The sequence below is a fragment of the Brassica rapa genome, chromosome A09 (assembly GCF_000309985.2).
Source record: "Brassica rapa cultivar Chiifu-401-42 chromosome A09, CAAS_Brap_v3.01, whole genome shotgun sequence".
Taxonomy (NCBI): domain Eukaryota; kingdom Viridiplantae; phylum Streptophyta; class Magnoliopsida; order Brassicales; family Brassicaceae; genus Brassica; species Brassica rapa.
Window position 1 is genome coordinate 35,014,944 of NC_024803.2, and position 20,055 is coordinate 35,034,998.

General features: G+C 34.0%; 2 protein-coding genes, 1 non-coding gene and 2 pseudogenes across 3 annotated transcripts in view; 3 read left to right on the forward strand and 2 right to left on the reverse strand.

The window, feature by feature from the left end:
- Nucleotides 1-1,010: 1,010 nt before the first annotated feature.
- Nucleotides 1,011-20,055, forward strand: part of LOC103841423 (protein MAEA homolog) — a 31,946-nt gene continuing 12,901 nt past the window's right edge. The window contains exon 1 of the mRNA XM_033278581.1: nt 1,011-1,467. Within this exon, the coding sequence (XP_033134472.1) occupies nt 1,361-1,467 (107 nt within the window). The 5' untranslated portion in view covers nt 1,011-1,360. The remainder of the gene's footprint in view (nt 1,468-20,055) is intronic.
- On the forward strand, nt 1,465-3,916 carry LOC103842306 (annotated as a pseudogene).
- LOC117128267 lies at nt 3,778-5,479 on the reverse strand (annotated as a pseudogene).
- On the reverse strand, nt 11,634-13,959 carry LOC103841426 (the record flags this gene model as incomplete). Its single annotated transcript, XR_004451540.1, has 10 exons — nt 11,634-11,741; nt 11,819-11,946; nt 12,010-12,273; nt 12,390-12,473; nt 12,552-12,577; nt 12,845-12,969; nt 13,361-13,472; nt 13,552-13,611; nt 13,683-13,794; nt 13,888-13,959. It is a non-coding gene; the product is annotated as an uncharacterized LOC103841426 (transcript).
- On the forward strand, nt 14,952-16,472 carry LOC103841424. The gene has a single exon (XM_009117962.2). The coding sequence runs from the start codon at nt 15,694-15,696 to the stop codon at nt 16,330-16,332; it is 639 nt and encodes a 212-aa protein (XP_009116210.1). The 5' UTR covers nt 14,952-15,693; the 3' UTR covers nt 16,333-16,472.

Below are 20,055 nucleotides of genomic sequence, written 5' to 3' on the forward strand. Positions count from 1 at the left end.
GATCCGTCCGTTCCGTTCTGTACCGCAGCGGATTTGTCTTCAAGCGGGTCACGGCGAATCAGGTCCGTGCGGACTGTGGTCCTCAAAGCGGCTGACCAAACCCGTACCGCAAAATATGTAGGTCTTTCCGGATCGGCCCGCGGGACATAGAATTACAAACAGACATATGGCTCTTGAACGCTTTAAGACATGATTCAGGATACTTTATCAGTTTTATGATGCATCAGTAAGTGAGTTTAGTCGAGGATTGAACCGGATAAGGTAATACACTTGTTAGTTGAAGATTTTAGTTGGATCAAAACACTAGTTTGTTTACTTTTGTTAGACTCCCAACATTTTAAAAATAAACAATACTTTAGTTACTGAATCCAAATATTATAACTCATAAGTTCATAACAAATGCTTTAGTTTTCTGAATCCAAAATTAAATAATACCAACACCAAATAAAAGATGCTAATCTCAAAAATAAGTAAAAAGAAAACACCAATCACACTTCTTGTTCTTCATCTTTATCACCAATAAGCGACAAAAAGATAGAAATTTCTCTTCTTGAAGTCAGTTAAAGATATATTGAAACCTAAAACTCCAAAATGTATGATAATGTGAACAAATACATATAGGCAAAATTATGAAGAACCCATGGCGGGAACCAGATTTTCTTCTTCGGTGGAAAGTGAGTTTTCAAACTTCTTATGATGACTCGAAGAAGCTCCCCCGGTGCAGATTGAAGGTGCTTAGGAGACCGATAGCATCATCGACCCTGAAACCACCATCACCAGAGCTACATAACGTCGAATCGCCTTACTTTTTTCTCTCTCTCTCATTCAATGTTTTAGGCGAAAGAAGAAATGGAGACTTAAGGTTCCGGGTCTTCAAAATCCCGCAGGTTAAGCCCATCCTGGTTTCAATCCGTTCCGCTTTCGACCCGTCTCACGAGGCCCGCAATTTTGCGGGCTTTCTAAATAGATGCCCAATCTCATCCTGCAGCAAGCCTTTACGGGTCAGGTCCGCGGTCCAGGTTTTTGATTGCCATCCCTACTCATGTGGTATGGCCCATTAAAACTGAGTTATAAAAAAAATGCAATTTGTTTCTAAAATCATATTTTTGTTTAAGAATATAACCCAAACTATTATCAATAGATTTGGTTATATACTAAATATTATATAATATAATTTGAAAATAAATAAACTGATCCACATCAAAATCAAATCAAAATCTGGATTGAACACTTCTAGATAGTCAGATGTTCAATATTTACATTAGCGAGGCAAAGAAAAAAAAAACAAATTAACACGTTCTAGAAAAAATCTCCCCAAAAAAATCTAGCACCAAAATAAAAATATCGCATCATCCAAATTATGTCCTGTACCGGGATCCACTCGCTAAAAGATAAAAAACCAACACTCTCTCGGTTCGGACTGGATCAGACCGGCCGGTTTGATGTCCCGCGTATAACGGAGACCTGCCATGATACAACGACGACGTTATTAAACTCGAGTAGTTATTTCGAACTTGTAGGAGATTAATAATCTAAACAAACTTCTCGTCGCCATGGAAATCGATGATCCCGTAACCAACGGAAACACCGACGCCGTGATGACGGAATCCGCCCCTCCGTTCACTCCGTCGCCGCCCGTCCCGGCGTCGAGATCGAGTCAATTGACGGAATCGCTCAAGCTCGAGCACCAGCTCCTCCGTTGTGTGTAGCGTCTTACTAGCCTCGTGGTTCTCGATTGCAAGGCCTCAAACGAAAGGTTGATTGCTTTCGTCCGTCGTGAATTACATTTACATAGAAGAAAGTACATATATCTTTGGATCTTGATTGCTGTTGCGTTTGAGTGGATATGTACTCTACTGAAATCGACGATTAAATGATGTTCTATGATTGGCATTCAGTTGGAAGAGGGTAGCAGTGCGGAGAATTTGCAGATGCCGTGCTCGCTCGCACGCATTGATCACTTAGATTCAGCAGATGCGGAGAATATTACTGAATTGAACAATACGAAACTGAAACAGGATTCTTGTGGACTACATGCTGCGGATGTCGTATTTCGAGACTGCTTCAAACCTTTCAGAAAGCTGCAATATTTTGGTCTCTCTCTATACGATCTTTCTATGTCTCCAAGCAACGGTTAATGTAGCAATGGAATATGTTTCTACTACATCTCTATTTGTTGCCAATAATGAACTTTCATCATTTGTCATATTTCGAGACTGCTAGTTGACGCTCTCGGGAGGTATCTTCTGCACTGGCATCTTGTGCTGATAATAAAACACGCTTGAACAAGTCAAAAGGGTATGTGACTGAGGGGCTCTTTTCTTTTTGGGTTTGTCCTAATTCTTTTGATTAATTAAAGATTGCTTTCTACTTTCTCTTGGTATCATGAACTAAAAAGAGAACTAGTCTTCAGAACTAATTAATTATTGTTTGGGTTTCTTTTCATGACATAGCAAATTTGAGTTCCAACTAAGGCTGCAAGAATTAATCGAGTTGGTACGAGCTGACTGCTACAAACAAGCAAAATCCATTATGCTCGAAAGCATCTGACACCCATATGAACGAATTGCACCATGTCCTGGCCACTTTGGTCTTTCAAAAGTACCACAGAACGGAATTCACAACATACAAGGTCAACTTTTCAAAAACCATTCTTTGGCGCTTTAGCTTTGTATATTTTCTGTATTGAGTTACTGAATTATCCGTTTCGTTTAAAATGGACCAAAAACCTGAGAGATTTCGATTTCTCTTTTTCTTACACCAGCTTGCTTCAGTGATCCTCCAATAAATTTTTCGTCTCTGTTAATGGCTTGAATAAATGGTGTTACTACCAACTCTTTTTGAATCTGAATTGATTGTTGCATAGGCTAATTAACTGACACAATTGCTATTTTTTCAGGTTTTACCTGAACCACGGCAGTGGGATGTTTTAGTTCATCAGTTTAAACAAGAATTTTGCAAGCTATAAGGCATGACAATGGAGCCATTATTGAACATCTAGTCACAAGCAGGCTTGTCAGCATGAAAACTCCGTATCCATCAAAACTCTATATAAAAATTTGATATTTTATTGTCTATTTTCTGCATCTGAAATTAAAAAGAATAAAGTAAAATTTCGCAATGAAACCATAATGCGATTCATTTTGTAATTTGAATTTATACCTTGACATTACCCAGATATGGTTTTAAAGAGGGTTTGTACCAAGGAGGACCCGCTCTCACAAGAGAGCTTCGGAAGCTAGCGTTGCCTTTACCTTACTCCCCAAGCAGGAACATTCAAAGCTTATTTGCTATATTTCTAAGGAGCTAATGGACACAGAGAACCCATCACTCGTGTTGCCCAATGGAACCAAGGTTCCTGATTATATTTAATGTCTTTGTTATTGAATCATTGCCCGCCTATAATAGGCATCTTAAATTTGCTAATCAAACCAACCTAATATATTCGTCTTGAATCATTTCCTAATCTAAAAACCAAACCTAATTTATTGACAAATAGGCCCTGCTAGATCATAAATCTGTTATAAAGTTCATAAAGAGACTCAGAAAAGTGCAGTAGAGAGGGACCTTAAGCTTTCCTTAGCAGAGAGCAATATTGGCAGTTTATTACCATTAATTAAAAGCCAAAGAACATTTAATAATACTCTTTGGTTGGCCCCGTTAACTTAGATGCATTCGTTAGGTTCAGAGCATAGGCATGTTAATAAATCGATCTGTTTCTTACTCCATATCAGTCTTAATTACTAGTATATAAAATGGTTTAAGAAGAATCAACCATAGACATTTTAACCCCCAATAAAATAGTGCAAACGATTAAGAGAGAGCGAGATGTTCCTCCAAAATGCGTCTCAGAAATCAGTTAAAAAATAAACAGATTGCTAAGTGGCAAAACATAAAACCCCTCGAGGAAAGTCAAAATGCAAGAAAATAAAAACCGGATAGATACTTTTTGGTATTACCATTTACCAACCAACTACTGCTCGAGGACGTACAGATTCCAAACATTCCTTGATTCACTTCACCTGACCTGTTAACAACATTGACACACAAACCACAAATCATTGAATAATAAAAAGAAAGATCTCAATGTGCAGCATTTATAGTGAACAAGTTAGCTCCAAAGCTTTTTTAAGATGAAAATTGTAACAGAGTCACACAATGCCTTATCAAGTAAAACAAAGAACAGTCAAATGCATTACATGACTATTGTTTAGATTATATGCGTCCTTGCAGTGAATGAGGGAGACCAAACAAGGGTAAAAATGGTACAGACAAACGAACATGGACTGTAATATGATCAAATAACTATCTCAGTACAGTACATATTACCACAGACTCAAAGATAGTAACCACGAGAGGATGAGGAATAAGATTTGTGCCTAATGATACTAAAAGCCTAATCAGTTTGAAAATGCAAAACCACATGATTCAATAGACTGGTGATTCTCTGTATAGATCAAAGTACCTTTTTTGCAGATACTACCTATGTGGCTGTTGGAATCTTAAAGGCACCCACGCTAAGACTCTTCACCTTCCTCCACGACCCTACAACTGGGCCTCGTTAGGAACTTAATAGTCACTGGACTCTTTTTGCTTCCATCCTCTTCACACAAGCTAGAGTCATCAACACCGCTCTCAGCTGAAAACTAATGCCTCGGTTCCCAGCTGCGAGAGGAAACATTAGTGGTATTGCTGTTAGGCGACAAGTCATCTGAACGCGGACTGCCAAAGTTCATCATCTGAGTCGAGACTCTTCACAGACCGGGAAGAGGACTAAAGAAGTCAAACTCGGTAGCGTTTTCTCCAATGAATCCGGTTGAGTTGTAAGACCCAAATTCATAATGCCAGCAGGAACTGTAGTATACGAGTACACATAGGGGATTCCTCTTCCAGAATTGATCATCTCTCCTTCCTCTCCACTCAAGAACCCACTTGCGCCATGTGGATACTTGGATTTCTTTGTTGGTGGGGATGTGAGTAGCATGAAGCTGAGTTGAATTCGAAACAGCTTTAACTTGCCAAGTTCTGCAGAATCTCAGGTTCGTCCCATGTGATCTGCTCAAAGCTCACAGGCAAAGAAACGAGTTTCCATTAACATATTAACTCAATGACAAGAGCTAAGCATTCATATTCGTAATGAAACTATCCGCAATTTGGATTTCAAATCAAGAACTCACAACACAGTAAACCCAGCAGCAACAAGAACCACACATTTGGCAATTACAATAACATCTAGCTACTCATATTGGTATTAAACTATCTCATCCTGTTTTCTATCAAATCAAGAACTCACAACAGCAACAAGAACCACACATTCTCCAAATCAAGAACTCACAACGCAAGCTATTCATCAAAAAGGCTTCTGCACAATGTATACCTGAAGCTTGTTTCCATATCTCCTGAAACCTCGAAGAATCTTCCGTTTCCACTCGAGTTCCCGGAGTCCAGTAAACATTCGTTGACGCCTCAACGTCCTCATGTCTCACGACAAAATCAGACCACCCCGCCGTCGGATAATAGATCGGAACTCTCCTCACACCTCTCGTGAATTGATTTCCTCGTGAGTCTCAAGCGATTAGCTTCTTGTTGAGGACCTTCGCGAACGTGACCATCCTCTTCGTCGAATCGAGAGGTAGGGGGAGGAAACTGATCAATCGCGAGCCACGGGGTGTAAAGTGAGGTGAGCGAAGACCTCGTCGGTGATCGGATCCGCGAGGAGGTTGACTGAGGAGGAGACGACGCAGAGGATCGGAGAAGTGACGACGGAGGAGGGAGAGATTACGGCAACAGTTCTCCGCGTGTCCCTGGGGTAATAGTAAACCTTGAGAAGAGCGTGGGGATCTGGACGGAGGCTCCGGCGCAGGCGCGCCAGATTTAATGGTCGATTTCGCGGTGGATGATGGCGGTTGCCCACGATGGTGACATTATTGTGGCGGTTGAGAGAATCAGAGAAGTCAGCGAGGAGGAGGTTAGAGAGAGTGAGAGAGTGAGAGAGAGAGAGAGAGAGAGAGAGAGAGAGAGAGAGAGTAGATTTACTGTTACGCCATTGATACGGGATTTTGCTTTTGAAATTACGGTTTTGCCATTCCACAACAAACTTTATGCATCAACCTGCTCTTTTCCGATCGTGCGTGCATCTTCACTCTCTTCCTTTATTCTCTTTTTTTTTTTGGGCTTCTATTTCATTACTTAATGAGGAGGTTGCAATTATAAAACAAGTTTACCAACCTGGTAACAACAAAATAGATTATCTAAATATTCTAACCGAATCTGTTAATGAGCACTTCCATTGAAATGTTTGTTGGATTTCAAAAATTAATTATATTCTCAATTGTTTGATTTTGTTACTAACAAAAACAAGGAGAAAAGCTTTGCATTCGGGGGAAAATGGCTTCAAATATAGTGTGCCATCTCCTTTGCTTTTCATTTTGTGAGATTATAATTGTAGGTTGTCTTAAGGGCAAATCTCCAAAATAGCACATTTTTAAGTTTATATCACAAAAATAGCACTCAAAAATTAAAATGACCAAAATAGCATTTTATCTTTTGAAAAATTTAAATTTTTTTATTTTTCAAAATTTGAAATCTTATCCTAAAACCTCACTTCTCAACTCTAAACCCTAAAACATAAACATTAAACCCTAAATTTTAAACCCTAAAACATAAACATTAAACCCTAAATTTTAAACCCTAAACCCCACCACTTGAGTGCTATTTTGTGACTTTTGGCTTTGAGTGCTAGTTTGGGAACAAAAACTTGATTTAGTGCTATTTTGGTCTTTTTCTCTTGTCTTAATTAGCTTCTTTGGGGTTAAAACTCAACAATTTTAAAAATATTTTCATACTTAAAAAAAAAAAAAAAAGCAAACCAAATTAGCTAGTGTGAGTGAAGTCAGACTTTTTAGGAAGTGTCGTGTAGCTAAATTGTTGCCCTTCTTATAATTAATTTTGTTTTATTTTATATTATTTTGTGTCTAGTATTTAAATTACAAGCTAATATAGACTGAATGTTTAATCCACATTAAAAATTCTAGCCAGCTAGACCATTTAATTTGTACTTTTGTTATTGGAAAATTTTCTTACTTTACTTTCAAATGTAAATAGCAACACATAATCATATTAAAAACATATATTAACTTCTAGAAAATATCTAAACAAATATCTGAATAAATAAAATGGAAAAGAAAACGAAAAAGCATTAAAACAAAAAGGCTCTTATTGGTTATACAGTTGGCGCGTGGGGGAATGTTTATTGTGAGTAGACGAGTCTTCGGCAACCTACACGCGCTGCCGCTCCGAGACGACGACGAAGAGAGATCGAATCTAATTATCCCCGAAAGCAAGTGTGAAGAAGTGATTAGATAAGTATAAAATATCTTCTTCGCTGGATGACTAAAAATCAGGAGGCTAATACTTACTGTATATATAAAGATTAGCACGTTTGTGATATTTGACTCTATGCGATAGTGCTAGTGTCCACTTGTGCGAGGTTGCTACTGCAAAGTATATCCACGTGACATTTACAACATACTATTTTATATGGAGTACGTAGGTTAGAGTGTCAATGATTGTGTTTATATTTAAAGTGCAGGACAAAATTGAAGATCCATGATATTCATGGAAATATTGGGAACACGATCATATATTCATATTAGCGATAACGTTTTTTTTTTCCTGTTAACTACCATTTTCATTAAACCAGTTTCTTCTATGGTTGTATTAATTTGTTGACTGTTGTTCCTTTACATGTGTGCTGCACAAGCCTTCTTAATTATATACTACGTTCATCAGCTTGGTCTTTCAAGTTATCTGTCGTGGATTTGATAAGTTGTACGTACGTAGCTATTGGATTATTATAATATAAACATACGTTTGGTTAAATCTTTTGTTCATAAATTTTTCTTTTTTGTTTTATAAACTTTAACCATCCATCTCACATATATTAACCAAATCGTACAATGGCTTTGGTTTCTTTCTGCGTTCCAGAATCTTCTAGAGGCAACAAGGTGGCGTGCATACAGGGTCAAGGAAATAAGATGTGTAACAAAACAATAACGGTAGACATTTTCTTCTATGGTTGTATTAATTTGTTGGCTGTTGTTCTCCTAGGTATGGTTCCTTCACAAACTTGTCTTTGTTTTTGTAGGTAACAAAAACTATGAAGCATCCTGTCTGTGTATAGTACCAACTTGAGAATTTATACCAAAACCATAGACGGTACTTGCCCTTATTATTTACTCAGTAATATATATTAATTACTCGATTTTTTTTCCCGTTACTTTTCAAGAATGACACATCTCTGGTTGATTTATACATGTGTGTGAAAAGTCGGAACGATGCACAACTAAGAATGAAGTCCAAGAGAAGAGCGTGATATCACGGAACTAGCATTTTCAAAATACTTTTTTCCCTAAAAATAGATATTGTCCTTTTTATTAAATGTACATTTTTTTGATAAATAATATATATATATATAAAGTCCTTTTTCATTAATAATGTGAATCGTAGATGCAATGAAAATTTAGATATATAAAAAAAAAAAAAACAAATGCGGTTAGATACAAAATTTCTACAACTTCTAAAAAATATGATACCAATTAATTTTGTCTCAAAATGCCTGATTCCCTCACCGCCTCCGTACTGTTTCTTCGTACGCTTCTCAGGCCTTTGCATATATATATATATATACACAATTATATATTTACCTTATAATAATGATGTTTGTGCTTATAGGCGAGGCGGTGAGTCTACTCTACCCTAGCCTGCAACGTGTATGGATGAGAATAACTGCCCGAATATATATTTCAGAAGAAAAAAAAATTAACAGCTTCTTTTTACTACTATTACTTTCCTTGCAATATTAATTTAGAAATGCTACTATATAGTACAGCAGTCACTATCACACACAGAGAAAAACGGTTTTCCTCTCTCCTTCTTCTTCATCTTTTCTCTCGCGACCACTGAAGAACAAAACGCCATGGCTGCTGCAGGGCTCAGGATCAGGATATCGCAAGCATTGATGGTAAAAAAAACTTCCACAAACTTTTTTCCTTCTTCATGTAGATATTATAATTCTTATGGATTTGGTGTTGCTCAAAAGGCTGCCGGTAGGAAGCTCGCTCAAAGAGCAGCGGAAAAGAGTGAGGAAACCTTGGGGACAGCCTTAGACGTCGGAAAGCAAGTGTATGATACAGCAAAAAACCATGCCAGTGAGCAAGGAGCTTCGTCTAGCCGCCGTTCATCCACCGTTCCTCGTCATCAGCCTCCACTCGACGTCGACGTCGGAGCTCATCCCTCGCGAAGGTGGAAGGCTCTGAGCTGTTTCCGTGGCGAAAGATCCATCGGAGGAGAGGACGCCGCCGCGAAGCACAACCACGCTCGACCGCACAACTACTTGTGTGGTTTTGATGAGAAGGTTCACTCCAACTTTCTGGAGTATATAACCAGTTTCTTTGGCTATGACCTCAACCTTATGGTCGCTGTTGATTTCACCGGTACTGTTTATTTATTGCACCTTCTTCTAAGCTTTTTATTTTTAATTTCGTATATAATTTTATATCTATCTATCAATCGTCGTTATATATAACATCTGATGCTTCCAGATTCAAATGGTGATAGCCGAACGAAACGCTCTTTGCACTTTCATCATCCATTAGGACTTCTAAATAACCCATATCAGGAGGTAACATTTTATCTGTACCAGATCTATGTTTGTTTTGCGTGTTGATCAAGTTTCTGAGTTTGGCCCAATAACAGTTTCTCTCTCTCTCTGTGGTTTCTTCCCGAACAGAATGATGAAGTCTCTCATGCTTTTAACTTGAATGGAATGGCTGAGGTAACAACAATTCCTACTAAGATTGATAAGAAGGAAACACTGTCTCTATAATATAAACTAGGTGTCCTGCAGTAAAAAAATTTAAAATATTTTCAACAGATAAATATAAATTATATTTAAAAATAAAATTTAATTAATATTGTAAATTTTCTTTTTCTTATCAATATTTTAATATAAATTTGATTTAATTAAACATAAAAATAATTTTGTTTATTTTAAATTATATTTAAGAATATGCATGTATATATCTAAAATTATAATCTTAGATAGATTTTTCTATCTATTTATTTTAATTAAATATTAAATAAATTTTCAAAAGTTGCATAATTACCAAAAATTAAAATTAAACAATATTTATAAAATTTGTAGATATATAAGAAAATAATGATTTTGTGATTTTTATAATTTTCTAAAAACAATTGTATACATTTTTGAAAATTTTAGTAATAAAATTGTATAATTTAAAATATATAATTAAATGATATTTCGAGATTTATAGTGCCATATTTAAATATATTTATTTTAATGATGATTTATGAGTGATTACCATATTTTTAAAAGTTTACCAAAAATATAAATTAACATTAAATGTAATTTTCTATGTCATATTAAGCTATAAAACATGTCATCAATTTTAGTAGCCATATCATATTATTTTTGTGAAAATGATTGTATAAAACTAAAAGACATGTCGCAAAATCACTTCTCAAATAATGTCTAAGAGATTCTCTTTTATATATATTTCAGGTTGTTGTTGGAGTTGATGGAATCTTGTCAGCTTACTCCATTGCATGTACCGATGTTGCTCAATCCAGGCCAATTCAATTCAGCGGCGTTGTGAACAGGGCTGTTGACATTGTGTCAGCGTCACCACACAAGAAGTACTATGTCCTCCTGATTATTACGGTAAGAACTTTGATTACCTTTTGTTTTTTGACCTTAAACTTAATTGAAACTATTGGATTATAATTGTGTCAAAAAATGCATGAAACAAACAGACTGGAGCTCCAACAGACATGCCTGCTACGGTTGAGGCATTGGTGAGAGGAGCTGAGCTGCCGCTGTCAGTTCTGATTGTCAGTCTGGGAGATGCTGACTTGGCAGAATTGGAGAATGAGGTATATAGATTTTTTTTTTCCTTTTTTTTTGTGACACTAAGTGATTTCATGGACCATCTGAACCAATAAAAATTTTAAATTTAATTTGTTTAGATTTTATTATTTTTTACTAATATTTTAATATAATTTTTTTGATTTAACCAAACAATTTTTATTTTAATTATATCAAAATTTCAGCTTCTTGCTCAGGGAGGTATACGAGACTTTGTCAAGTTCGGATCTCTGAGCGATGTCATCGGTCAGTATAATTTTTAATATTAATTATTTGCATGTTTGGATCTTCTTGTATATTAAATGATGTCGAATTATATTGTGGGTGCAGATGGGCGACTTCTTACAGTAATTCCCAAGCATTTCATCAGCCACATCCGCTACAAACGCATCGATCCAAGGGGAAGCTTCACAGATTTGGAGATACTTCCTCTTTTATGATTCTTGTCTTACCGAACCAGAAAATTTGCTATCTTGTTTTTCTTTTCTTTTTTTGCAAAAAAAAAACAAGTATTTACCCTAGCATACATTAGCATAAACATATTTATTCCAGTTTATACTCTTTCTCATTTTTTTGTTTATTTTCCTGATTTTCACCTACTTTATTCCCAATCGCACTCTTAACCGACAATCATACACTCATTTAAGGTGCTGAAAACAAGGTTGTGCAATAATGATTAAGCCATTCAGCTGCAGATTTCAGAACAGGAAGCTCACGAAGAGGAGATCTCTTGCCATCTGCCTTCTAACCCGTAAACCTTTTGTGATTCAAAACCGTAATCAGATGCTTCTAGCTCCTGCAAAAGCACCCAACAAACCATTTATCAGAACCTATATTTCAGTTCATTATGTGGCAGTAAACTTTCTATGGTACCTTGATGCAAACATTATGATCTTCAATTAATCTGTTGATATGAGACAAGATGATGGTATGTGCCTCCAACTCTTTGCTCCTGTCTTTAAAGGGAAGCCGAGCTAGCCGGCCATCATTTTGTTCAGCTTCTGTTGACAAATCATTTAGCTCTGCGGATATCATTATTACTGTTAATATTTTGAATTGAGCACCTTGAGGAGAGGTACAACAAAGAAGACGTGCAAATGATCGGGGAGACTGAGGAATTCCTTTGCCTTTCACTTCCCTGAGAGAGAGAGAACCAAAACTAGTATAATGAAAGTAAAGCTAAAGCTAAACATTAATATCTACTTGATTGTGAAAGTATCATAAGAAGAGTGAAAGATATTGACACTTGGTGTGTAATGACTCTGGAGAAGTTCCAGTTTCATGTTGCGGAGAGGGTAATCACTGGGTACGTCCATTTGGATTTGAACCTAGTCAAACAATCAAAGGACCATCAAGTTAAAAGTTGGTGAGTGGCCATCTTGAACTCTTTAACATCTACAGATCAATATTGCTATGGCTACGATCAATGATAGAGAGAGCAAACCTCGTCATGAGTGTTGTAAGGAAGTGTAAATCCAAAATCCAACATGAGTGTAGCATTTGAGAATTATCCATACCTAATGAGGACCTACACAGAGATGTTTGGTAAGCTTCAAAGCCTGTGAGGTTCCCATGAAAAGAGAGCCTCGTTGTGTTATAATCCTACCTCGTCACCAGGACTGTAGTCACGATCTGCAGTGACCTTCAAAGTTGAAAACTTAAAATCATGTACTAGTTTGTTTCAGTATGTGTTGCTAAGCTTAGGTAGTAGTCAAAAGAGAAAGTAAATAGGGAATCAAGAACCATGTATCTTACTAGATCGAAATTTTTAACTTCTCTAAAGATTCTGCTAATTATCAAATAAGATTATGGAGGTGACAGAGAAAATCAAGTAGATGTGTGCAGACACAGAAAGAAGAGAAGTCAGAATATTAACTAACAGAAATGGGAAGTAAGAACCTCTGATAGTTGGTTGTCTTCATCGCTCAAAACGATTGATGCAGAAAGCCCAAAACGCAGGACCATACTGAAGAAAGTACCAGTGATATGCCTTTTGAGGTTTCCCACGCACGAGATCCCACTGTCTAGCAGAAAGTTATCTAGATTTAGTAACAGATCAGTCTGAACAACAAACGAAGATGTGTAACACATAATTAGAATCTCCATTGTGATTATGCATGGTTGAGTAAACAAAAAAAAAAAAAAAACAGATATAGCGCCAAATAGAATAACTGTGGTGTCATTTTCTCACCTAATGCATAGGCATACATGAAATTTTCCAGAGCTGGGAGTTCAATCAGATTATGAAGATGTTGCTTAAATGCCTAAGAATCATCAAAAGTAGTTTTAGTACTCTTACTCACTAAGATAAGAAAAAAATATCTACGCGTGCAAATATATATCTTATTCTCTACTAAATATACCTTGCTAAAATAATAGAAACCAACAAATATCAGGATCACTAGGGAAGCATACTTAATTGTGATACAAGTGAGAATTCCTTTTCTATCCGAGCTTTTTGTTTTACAGTTTCCTTGTGAACTGCGCTACAACGAATCATGCTGAACTCATTTTCATCCCAGAAGATCTAAAGAGAAAAAGGAAACCATTGTTTTAAGAATCATGTATTGGCCACAACAAAAATTTCAAGATTTTCAGAACCTAACCGCGCTGTGCATCTCTGCAAGCTGGGGAAGTCGGCTGATATAAGGGAACCACCGAGAGTTCTGATTCAGAAAACAATCATAAACTCTCAAGTCAAAAAACCAAACCCCAAAAAATGTTGATGCTAGCTTACTTGACCCGTGTTCCTCTTGATCATAAGAAGAGTAGCAACCTTTCCTATGTTTCCAACTTCATCAGTCAAATAAACTCTTAACATCTGTGGGAAGCTCATCCGGAGTTATTTGCTGAAAATTCAATAATATGAAAATTGTGTTTGATCTTCAACAACTCCTTTTAGATCACACGAAAAATACAAAAACTAAATTTAGATAATATACCGCATTGAAAGGGACTTTCAAATTGCAATCCCCGCCATGGATTACCTTTGAGGCAAACAGCGTCCTGTTAATATAAACAAACAATCACACTAAGAAGACAAAACAAAAGTTTCAGCAACAAAATGCTCAGGATCATAACTTATATAAGCAAAACTAGTGGCAAAAGACTCAACAAGAGAGACATCACTGATCTGCCATACACGGATTTACCAATGGAAAGAGTGTTAGTTATCTTTGCTCCAGCGACTTGCTCTAACCAAGGTAAGAAGCCAATGCAATCCTTATCCAAAGCAGCCTAAATATATATATAAGCCTCTTTATACATTAATCAAATATATAACCCTCTGTAACAAACTTTCAGTGCTGGGCTCAGGCCCACACTAATTTCCCTTCTTTCCTTAATGAAATATTCAGTTGATCAAAAAAAAAAAAAAATCAGATTATCATTTCAAGAACTCAACACTTCCATCTTTTTATTGAGAGCAGAAGCAAAGAGAACATAAAAAGGTTTCATCTTTCATTTGTTATACTAAAGGAAAGTCTTTAGTTTTACGTTCCCAATAGAAGAATTTCAGACAAGAAAACTAAAACCTTGTCTGAAATTCTCCAAGAACATGCGAACAAAAAAACAAAAATGAAAAAACCTGAGCTTGGGACTCTGCGAGTGAGTGTGCATAGAAGGTAAAACGCTTTGCTAAAGAAGAGGTGAAATATATTGTATTGTTATCTGAAAATATAATTTTAAAAAGAAATAATTTATGTATATATTGTATTGTTATCTGAAAAAATCTTTTAGTAAAAAGTTAAAAACATGAATTATATAAATAAATATTAATCAAATAAAATTCTTAATTATATAATTAAAATAAAATATTGAATTATCCAAAATCTAAAAATATAATTTAAAAAAAGAGATAATTTCTATATATATATATACATATATATATATTGTATTGTTATCTGAAAAAGTATTTTAGTAAAAAGATAAAACATAAATTATATAATTAAATATTAATCAAATAATTTTTTAATTATATAATTAAAAATATAATATTAAATTATTTTAAGATTTATTTTAGTATAATGAATATAGTGTACAAAGAACTTTTCAAAAATTCTTTTCTCTTTATTTAAATTATGTATGGGTATAAAATTATTTAAAAAAATTATTTTAACCATAATTTAAAAAAATTATTTAAAAAAATTATTTCTCTTATCTAAAAAATTATTTTAGTATAATGAGTATAACCATATTTTCTCTTTATTTAAATTATGTATGGGTATAAAATATGTAACCCGAGTATGGACTAAACCTAAACAAAAAATATGATCCATACTCAATCCAAAATATAAGAAATACTGTAATGGATCTTGTAGGGTGGTAACTCGAAATGTTATTAGCCGAATCTGAACTGGCAATCTGAATGAATTGATCCGATTGTGAAAATTATCTATTATTAAAACGTTTATCTATTATTTTATTCGTGATTAATGACGACAAAATAATTTTTTGAAGGGGTTTCGACAATTTGTGTGTGTGCGCGCGCTGTGACGGAATATTTTGCTTCTTTTTCTTCTTCGTAGAAATCTTCCTTTTCTTCTCATGCACGTTCTTGGTAAATTTCCTATTGCTCTATTATGTAAAGCCTTTTCTTCTCATGCACGTTCTTGGTAAATTTCCTAGTGCTCTATTATGTAAAGCCTTGCACTGCAAGCCAGGAAGCTCTTGTATTGATAATGTCTATTTAAGATAAACCCATAAAAGCGCTTTTTTTTATCTCTCTCATCGCGCTTAGAAAAAAAGGTATGGGGAATTTCGTTTCCAATTCTCAAAACAACAACCAACATGAATCGAGAGACGATGTGTCATTGAGAAGCAAAGAATCACAATATAGAGGGAAGCTGTGGGAGTGTATGAAGGCACACTCTGATTACTATCAGCCAATTATCGCTGCGGTAGAATCTGCTAAGAAAGCGGTACGTAAGGAAGCCCAAGCCGTCATGGCACCCTCATCTGTTGGACGAGATGTAATGGAGTGGAGAAAAGACCCAAAGGTGAGAGAGGAAGTAGACAAGTATTATGATTTCATGGAACGAGGTGCTTGTAAAGAATCATGGATAGCTTTAGCACAATGTTGGTATGCGGCAGATTGCGTTAAGGAAGACAAGGATAAGCTTATGTTCATGTTATGTGAATGTGTGGAGGCTCACTCTGATTACTATCATCCAGTTCTCGAGCCAGCTTCTAAAGTTGCTGAAGAACAGTTGTTTAAAGAATTAGAAGCCTTCGTCTTAACGTCTTCGGATCAACCAAAGGTAGGGGAGGACGAATTAACAGAGCGGATCTTGGAGTTCATGAATGGAGGTGATTGCAAAGAATCATTCACGCCTTGGTTAGATATCATTATCGAGGAAGCAGAAGCTGAAGCTGCTGCAAGCTCATGAGGGTTACAAGTTCTGAGAGGTCTTCGGTTAAGGTATTATCACCACTGGATTTGAGGATTTAACTTTCCCTAAGATTTTTTTTTGTTGTTGGATTCTTAACTTAATTAGAAGACCATAATAATGGTTGAGTTTCGATTTGACTCTTTTTTTTTTGGTAAAAAAAAAAGGTGTTTTCACCTCTTTGCCGGGAACTCAAGCATTGTAAATAGTCTCTTCCACCGTTAGTTGAACCTAAGTGGCGGAAATTACAGCCGCAACCCCTTTACCACTAGGCCAACTCAACGTTGGTTTCGATTTGACTCTTTGTTTTCTCTTATAGAGATAATTAAAAAAAAAAAAAGTATTGACCACCAGGCAACCAGCAGAATATTGGCATATATGTTTAATTCAGCCAAATTAAAAATCATCTGTACGGAAAACAATATTACACAAGTTGATGACTTGATCTATGTTATCCATATAGAGACGACCATATGATTTCTTTGCTTACCTCCTTAATCATGCTGTTTAAGGACAGCTGAATTGTTAGCCTACAGAAAATGACGACCGATTCTTTTCCTCGGGTTTGATCTTGAGTTTCTTTTGCTTTGAATTCAGTGGTGGATCTAGAACTAGTATTAATCGGGGGCACATTTCGTTTTGAGAAAAAGACTAGGATAGCACCAAACCAAGTTTTTGTTCCCAAAGTAGCACTCAAGGCTCAAAGTCACAAAAATAAGTTTCATTAAAGAGGTAAATATACACTTATACCCTTTGGGTTAATTAATCCAAACCTTAGGGTTTAGAGTTAAGGGGGTGGGGTTTTGGAATTAGGGTTTAAAATTTATAAAAAATAAAAAATAAAATAAAAAATAAAAATTTATAAAACAGTTTCAAAAATTATTTTTAAACTATAAAAAGAAAATTTGAAAAAAATTCAAAAAAAAATTCAAAATTTTATTTTAAAAAAAAATTATAAAAATTTCGAATCTGAAAATATATAATCTGAAACTATAAATTTTTTTATTTTTTTTATTTTTTTTATTTTTTTATTTGTTTTTGTTTGTTTATTTAATTTAAACCAAGGATATTAGGGACATTTTACCCTTTAATGAATGTCATTTTTGTGACTTTCTCCTTCTAGTGCTCTTTTTGAGACATAAACTTCAAAAGGTGCTATTATTGACAATTGCCCTTTCGTTTTGGCTTGAAATATTTTTCCATTGAAGTTTTTTTTTTCTAAGTTATCACAATACTATAGTTTATAAGTTCTCACGATTTCTTAAATCACATAAATCATCCAAATTTAATTTAGTTTTACCTTTTGGCTTCTCTGTAAAATTTGCTAGACGTAATATTTCTGTCTGCGGCGTTTAGTTCTTTTTTTTGTTTAGGAAAAGATTAATTAGTAAAACCTAAAAGAAAGAAGACACAAAGAAAGAAGACGTGGTTGTTAATTAGAAAAATTTCAACTTCCATTATTAAATTCTTTTAGTTTTTGATTGGGCTTTTAGAACTAAGGGGGTGTTAGTGGGACTTAGATTTCTATAGAGTTTGTTGATTTTAAAAGTTGAGAGATTTGTTAAATTTGGAAAGAGATGTAGAGAATTTTGTATATTGTGAAAATCTATGAAAATAAAGTAATGTAATGATTCTAAGAATTCAAGGTAAACATGTAGTATTCTCAAAATCTTAATTTGTGAGTTAAAATGATAAGAATTCAACTCCCAATAACAATTACTTTAATAGATTTGTAAAATCATTAAAATCTAAACTTTTTGAATAACAAATGATTTTGTATAGAGTTATAGAATCATCAAACCAATAACAATAGATTTTAATGAGAATATGAGAATCCATAAACCAATAACACTAGACTTAGAAATTCTAAGACTCATTATAAATCTCATCCCCACTAACACCCCCTAAACTTGTTTGTACTTTTATATGGGCTACAATATATTTATCATAATCTCCTATATATTATTTGAAAAACATTACAATATTTTTTTTGTAACCACATATCATCACTTGAATAATTCTTAGAATTCATAGAGAAATATGTTGATCCATTTAAATATATAATAAACTTTTTATTAAACTAACCATAAATACATTATTAGTATACTTCATTATTTCCATAAATAAAATTACGGAATTACCTAATATGGCTAAAGTATATATGACAATTAATAACTTTGAATAATAAAAATTTGATAAAAATAAGTGTGTCTTATACTATATTTGTTTAATTTTAAACTGTTAAAATAAATTAAACAACCATAGTAACCATTTAATAAAAATTAAAAAAAAATATGTTATATTTTGAATTTTTAAAAACAAGTATAAATTACTAAAACCATTAAAAGTTTCACATTCAAATTTGTGATCTATGGTTTAAAAGTTTTGTTATGAAATGATACAAATAATTAAAAAATCATATAAGTTGAAAGTCTCATTTATAAGTATTAAAAATAAAATATATATATATATATATATATATATATATATATATATATGTTTATTGTTTAGTGTTTAACATTTAGTGTTTATTGTTTTTGATTTAGGATTTAGCTGACGGCTTTAAATTTTTTTTTGCAACTAGCACAATTTTTTTATTTTTTTTTTACTTTTTATTTTATTTTAAAATCATGATAAATTGACAATATTGTATTTTCTTTCCCTTTTTTATAAGATACTGAATATGAAATAACTAATTTCTATTGGTTGGTGAACTTACGGAGGTGAACCCAAGAATAAACCGATAAAAATGATTGATGATATGATTGTGTTCACAATATTTTCTTGAATATCAGGGATCTCCTTTATGTGCCGTCGAAAAAGAATAAGTTTAAATAAATGAATATTTTGTATAACCAATAAGATCCTTTTTATGCTTTTTTTATATTTTATTTATTCATATATTTGTTTAGATACTTTCTAGAAGTTATTATATGTTTTTCTATGATTATGTGTTGCTATTTACATTTGAAAGTAAAGTTAAGGAAAATTTCCAGTAACAAAAGTACAAATTAAATGGTCTAGTTGGCTAGAATTTTAAATGTGGATTAAACATTCTATATTAGCTTGTAACTTAACATTATTTAAAGACTTTACCAATCATACACAAAATAATATAAAATAAAACAAAACAAAATTAGTTTTAAGAATGGCAATAAATTAGCAAGACGGCACTTCCTAAAATGTTTGACTTCACACTAGCTAATTTGGTTCGCTTTCCTTTAAGTATTAAAATATTTTTAAAATTATTGGGTTTTAACCCCAAAGAAGCTAATTAAGACAGCCTGCAATTAAAATATTCTAAAGTATGATGAATAACAATAATTATTTGGGCCGAAATATGATTATATCATATAATTTAAAACATATTACAAAGCTTTATATTCTGATTTTTTTGAATGTTGACACTATCAAGACGTGTGTATTACAACAATAACATGACCTCTTAGAGCCTGACTGGTTCAAACGCTCGGTTGCAGTTGCGGCTGCGGGCATTTGCGGATGCGGGTGGTTGCGGTTTCTAGCGGTTTTAAGAGATTTGTACGACTGGTTCTGCGGTTAGAAATTGGTGCGTTTGCGGGATACTTATGACTGGTTAACTACCAAATACAGCAGCGGTTAAATAATAAATTAACAATATTTACATTTTATATAATTATAAAAATATCAAAAATCATAATATTATAATAAATATGTAAATTATATTTTCAAAGTTATAGTTTA